At 42.1% G+C, this 6000-nt stretch overlaps 1 protein-coding gene across 1 annotated transcript; it reads left to right on the forward strand.

Moving 5' to 3' along the window:
- Positions 1–2270: 2270 nt before the first annotated feature.
- LOC136968953 (glutamate receptor ionotropic, delta-1-like) lies at positions 2271–5357 on the forward strand. The gene is made up of 5 exons (XM_067263029.1): positions 2271–2411; positions 2572–2719; positions 2790–3019; positions 4812–5065; positions 5126–5357. Exons 1-5 carry the CDS (start codon positions 2271–2273, stop codon positions 5355–5357), a joined length of 1005 nt encoding a protein of 334 aa, XP_067119130.1.
- The last annotated feature ends 643 nt before the right edge of the window (positions 5358–6000 follow it).

Consider the following 6000-nt stretch of genomic DNA (forward strand, 5'->3'; position numbering starts at 1 on the left):
AACCGATAAACTCGTCGTCGTATTTCGAGTCCGAACTTACTCGAAATACGACATCTATTTCCCCACCCGTCGACCACTAACCATAAAATTTAGCAGCGTCGATCCCCTAATACGGAATTTGGGTTAGGTTAGGTTAGGGTTCCCCCTTGCAAAATTACAGAAACTTCGGAATTTGAATAGAACGGAGTTCGATAACCGCTGCGGTTCGAATATTAGAACAATATATATATATATATATAGCCTTAGAATAAATAGGGTTGGCGTCGGGAAGAGCATCCGGCCGTAAAACCTATGCCAAAACTAGGTGGAAGTAAGTGATAACTGCGTAACAAACAAGAGCCGAGGGCATCGGCCTTTAGTTCTTATTTTTTTGACCCAATAATAGACGCGTTAGTGCGTGACGTAAAGTGCGAGGCTCCGCGGAGTATGCCGTTTGCGGACGATATTATGCCGCGTGAACTTTCCCAAACCGAGGCCGAGAAGAAACTGGAAGATTGGAGGAAAGTTTTGGAAAAAGGGGGCGTGACGATTAGCGGAACTAAAACAGCTTATACGACTCCGGATGGTAGAGACGAGTGTAATTATTGAAATCCAAAATGTGCCTCCCCCTTTGGTTCCGAGTTCCGAATCTCGGGACGTTTGTCGAGACGGGAAGAGGATCGAACTCGGAGATGCGGCATAGAATTCAACGCGGACGAACGAACCGGAGGAAGTTGAGCGCCGATCTGAAAGGAAAACTGTATAAATTAGTTGTTAGACCCGCAATGTTATACGGAGCCGAAACACGGGCAATAACGAGAGTTCGAGAAAGATGGAGGTGGCGGGGTTGAGAATGTCGAGACGGATGCGTGGAGTGTCGGGGAAGAATAGAATAAGGAATGATTTCGCCGGAGGTTCTGTTAAGGTGGGCCCCTCGAGCAAAAAAATGCAAGAATGTAGGTTGGGGCGGTTTGGCCACGTAGAGCGAAGAAGCGATAATTATGTCGGAAAGAAGATCGGAAAATTGATAATAAAAGGAAAGAGGAAAAGAGGAAGACCAAAGATGCGTTGGGAAGAAGACTCGAACCGGAGGAGACTGGAGAGAAGAAGCCCCCGATAAGGAGAAATGGAAGAAACGTATTAGAGAAGGAAACACCGCCCCGTATAAACGTGGGAAAAGGCGAGGATAAAGAGAAGAGAATTAAGCTTCAAAGAGGAGTGAACAAAATCGTGCCAAACACACACACACACGCACACGCGCAGAAACGAGACAAGAAATGTAAAATGATTCGAGCGATTTTTCTGTATGTACGGATGTTAAAGTCTCCTAGGCCAAAGATGTAAATATCTTCGAAGTCATTTTTTGACCGACGGCCATAATTTCCCTCTGTTTACGTAACGGAGCCGGGGAAAGTGCAACAACATACATCAAATAAAACTTTATTTTCTTGTGTCAGTAAAAAAAAAAAACGGATCAAAATTCGGGTGGTCGTTAAGACGTCGAAGAGGACCGATTCCTCGGACGTACGGAAATGCCGAATTGTTCCTTTTGGACTTAAAACTTCTATTCCGCGCTCGGACATTATTTGCACGAGCAGAATATAACTTATCGGATTGTCGGAATAAGACAACGCGACACTGCGAAGGAGTCCCTACTAAAACGGAAGACGCGAGGAGAAAATCCGGAAAACTCCACATAACCCGTCCCGTAGCCGGGGGATCGACTACTTCCTAGAAAATTACTCGCCTTACGCGCTTTGGATTTATTTGTACGTATCTCGGTTGGATATTTCGTATCGCTAAGTCGGTTTAATAACACGTATCGCGAAATACGAGTTAAACCTCCGACTTCGCGATACGTATAGCGCGAATAAACGCGGCGCGTTGTTCTCCGGTGTCACATTTTCAGAGACGTAATAAGTACCGAACAAATATATTTTACGTTGTTTAAATGTAGCCTATTTCGCCGTCGTCGGACAGACTGCGCCCGGACTTCCGGAAAAGTAGGTTCGTAGTTTGCCACTTAATCCGGTTTGCTACCAAAATATAAACGCAATAATCTGCCAAAATCTATTACTAAAGAACGTAGAAGTTACTAAAACGTACTTTATTACCCCCGCGAACGGGAACCGGGAATGTGGGTTGTCAAAGAGGCCGAAAGAAAGTCTCGAACCGATTAAATACGAACGAGTCTTCCGACGGGTGAAGTCACGAAATAAACAACAACCGCGTCTCGCAAACCTGTATTTATTCGATATTTTACGCGTAAATAGGAAGGAGACGTGGCGATAATGCCCGGTCCCGTCACTTACAGTTCCTCTCTTCTGGTGGATTTCTCCTCCCCCGTCCGCATCGTTCCAATAAAATTCGTCGTAAATAGAATCGACTCCGAATTGAATTGGAATGCGATTCTACAACCTTTCTCTTTGCAGGTAAAAATTTTATCTATTTAAATGTTTATAAGTAGAATACGAAGGATTCGAAACTATTTAACGTTAATCGAAAATTATATTAAGAAACACGATTAGCCTGGAAATGTATCGGATTATTTCTCGCCTGGTCGCGCTAATAATTCGTTCTGGCTATTTCCAGGTTTGGCTGGCAATTTTGACCACGATCGTTTTGGCAGGATTCTTCGTCACGAAAATAATTAATTACGACTTGGAAAGAAACGGAATCGGAGAATATTGGACTTTCCAAAAGGCGTTTTGGTTTCTTTTCGTCGCGCTAAACAGACAAGGTAAAGTCACGCCTTTATCTCGGACTTTCCGTGAGATACCTCGGTATAATCCTTTATATACTTTTTACAGCGGTTAATACGAATTGTATACGTCGATTTCCGTCGAGATTATCCGTCGGAATTTGGCTGCTTTCGACGTTGATTCTGGTGTCCAGTTACGGCGGGATTTTGATGTCGTACTTGACCGCTCCGTCTCGCGAATCCGTTCCCACCACGTTCTCGGAATTGGCCGAATTCGTCGAGAGAGGAATTTATTCTTGCGGAATATCTGCCGACGAGACCATGTATAAAATGCTAAATGTAAGTTATTAATAGGTAAATAACTAAACGTTCGAGTCTCCCGGAATGCGCGTACAATTACAATTAAACAAAATTTGAGCCGAGTTTGATTCTGTCCTTTTACAGACTTCAGAATTTTATCGAAATGACAGTTCGAATATATATATATATATATATTAACACGAAAGACAAAATTGACGACTTAAAACGTTGCGGAAGGTAGCGTTAATTTTTGCATTTTGAGATTCGATTTATTTATTTGTCGACGTTTAATTGTAATTTCCGAGACAAACGTGTGGCCATGCGAAAGTATTAAATGGAACTAATCCAACATTCGGTCCATCCGTTCCCCGAAGAAAGAGCGAAACATTTGTTTCGGTTAACTTCCGAACACGGTGACACGAACGGGAACGTTTTGATCGCGCCTTACACGGGAATTTTTGTTATACGAGTTTTCAACTGACGAAAAACATTTTACACAAAACATTATAATTTTTACAAAGTAAATCTAATTATCGCTATTGTCGTAGTTATACATTTTAGTCCAGGACTATTATAACCGAGTTATTTATTTTCATTATTGAAAATTAAGGGAATACAAACGAGTCTTCTTCCTCTTTAAATCATTTTTAACTCCAATCGGGTATCTTGACCGGCGGGCGACTCGAAGTAAAACGTCTAAAAACAACAGACAAATACTATCGAAAAACTTGCGCACGATCTTGCCTTCTTGACTGACGAAATACACATCCTTCGATCGCGATTCCACCGCTTCCGTTCGGCTGACATTTTCCCACACTCCATCACGCACGAGAATCATTTGCATCTCGAATTTCCATAAACACATACATACATACGTACAAGAAAGACACGGGCCGTACACGAGGCGTTTAGCCGGCAGAAAAGAGGATAAGAAAAAGGGGTGGGAAGAAGGAGGGAGAGGAGATAGACAGTAGAGAAAGGTAGGATCCCCGAACGGCATACGAATGGCTACGGTACCCTCTACGTTTGATGTCGGCAGTTTTTAGGCCTCCGGGTCGTAGTCCCCGAAGGGTTTGAAAGAAAACCCGAGAACACCGATAATCGAGTGCCGCCACGAATAGCTAAGCGTAGAAGTTAGTGCCGAGTGGCTGTTAGTAGGAAGACTTATAGCTACTTAATACTAATAAAACTGAACGCTGGCGTAAATCTTAATACTACTTAACAGCTAGACAGAAAAGCCAACGAACGCAACGACAAACTAGACGAGACGAACGGACCGACGGGGACAAACGAGGAAGACCCAATTTGACCCCAGCGAGACGCGGCCGATAATTGTCGTCGTTTAACTTTGTAACGGCGAGTCTCTCCGTAGCAGCGCCGTCGGTCGCGTAGAGTCGTTTTTACACCGTACCTACCGAGGCATTAGGCTTAACTCACAAGTGCGCTTCGGTTTAAAAAAAACAATATTTTTGACCAGGTTCGAGTTAACCGACGTTGGTGTTTGGCAGGGCCGTGACCCGTCGGACGAGCGCGAGAAGCCGACACTGGCGAAGTATACGCAAAACTCGATCGGAAAAAACTTTCGTTACGACAACGGTCAGAAGGTGCCGCTGTTTAAAATAAAGGAGGAAGGATTAAGCGACGCTAAATGCCGGATAAATAAATTAAAAGCAATAAATAAAATAAAATATTAAAACGACACGAGGCGTAATAATAATACGTATATGATAACAAATATAAATAATCGATAGTTATAAATCGGAACATAAAAATGCGGAGATTAATTAAATTCTATAATTCGAACCATTTTAAGTCGTTAAATTATTCGTAGGAATCCGGATTTGAATTCGCGAAGATCTTATTAGAAGACGTTACTTCAAAAAATAACGTCATAGGAGATCCTCCGAAAGTACTGGCAAAGCTGCGAAAAGGACACTTCGCCTACATCACTACCGTAGTTTATTACAGGCGATGCATTCTGCGCGAAAAGGGAAACTGGGCGACTTCTGTCGATTCGCTGGCGGAAATTCCCGTTTCGTACGGAATTAAGAAGAAATTCCCTTACAGAAAATATATCGACAGAATGTAAGTATTTCATATTATTTTCCCATTTTTCTACAATTGTAAAATTTCGTTTGTATTCAGAATTTCGGCTTTGGCCGCTGGCGGATTGCTGGAGAAAAGAAAAAAAGAAATGGCCGAAGCTTCGGTCGAAGAGAAACCCGAAGAAATGCGACCTTTGACCGCGGAGAATTTTCTAGCCTCGTTCCTTTTGTTGGGAATCGGATACGCAATATCCGTTATCGCTTTTATTCTGGAGTTAATAATTGGCAGACGGTGGCCAGTCCATAACTCCGTTTCGACAATCTCTTCTTAAAGTCCAACACTTAATTTCAAAGTCTCTCTCGTCCTTAAACGACGCGAGCATCGGTTAAAGTCCGAACACAAACGAGGAAAACCACGGCGAAGATAATTTATTTACTAGGTCACAAAAATGAAGACTGGAAAAACTGGTCGAGTCCCGCAAAACGTTATCGAAGTTCACATTTTAAGAAAGAACTCGATTATAATTCTTGTAGGATCGATATGCGTTGTGGATTATAGAACATCGAATCGTTATATCCATCTGTGAGAAATACTTTTCGTTATAAGCGAAAAGCATTTCTTACAGAGATACAGTTTTGTGGCTTCGTTATAAGTTTATGGACGGTAACTCGAGTAAAGAAGGCACGAAAATGTATCGATGTAAATCTGGCAGCGAGGTTAACGCGTCGAAATTAACGAGACGATCGTTCATTTCGTTAGTCTTTTATCGTACTTTGCATTCCTTAGAATTGTATAGAAACAAAACACAAAACCGTTTTATTCTCTTTTAATGAATTGTTCTCCCGTTTAGATAATACGAAAATCATTGAATTATTTGAGAAGAAAATGTTATAAAACTTTTCAACGCACTAAATAATCAACGCAGCCAACAACGAAAAAATTACGAATAGGTTTATTACCGACGGTGAGAATAC

The sequence above is a fragment of the Centruroides vittatus genome, unplaced genomic scaffold (assembly GCF_030686945.1).
Source record: "Centruroides vittatus isolate TY-2023 unplaced genomic scaffold, ASM3068694v2 contig_166, whole genome shotgun sequence".
NCBI lineage: Eukaryota > Metazoa > Arthropoda > Arachnida > Scorpiones > Buthidae > Centruroides > Centruroides vittatus.

Bases quoted from the DNA above. Each gene is read 5' to 3' on its own strand.
- LOC136968953 (XM_067263029.1), top strand. From the start codon at position 2,271: ATGCCCGGTCCCGTCACTTACAGTTCCTCTCTTCTGGTGGATTTCTCC. The intron at 2,412-2,571 runs GTAAAAATTTTA...GGCTATTTCCAG, and splicing joins TACAACCTTTCTCTTTGCAG to GTTTGGCTGGCAATTTTGAC. The intron at 3,020-4,811 runs GTAAGTTATTAA...AATTATTCGTAG, and splicing joins CCATGTATAAAATGCTAAAT to GAATCCGGATTTGAATTCGC.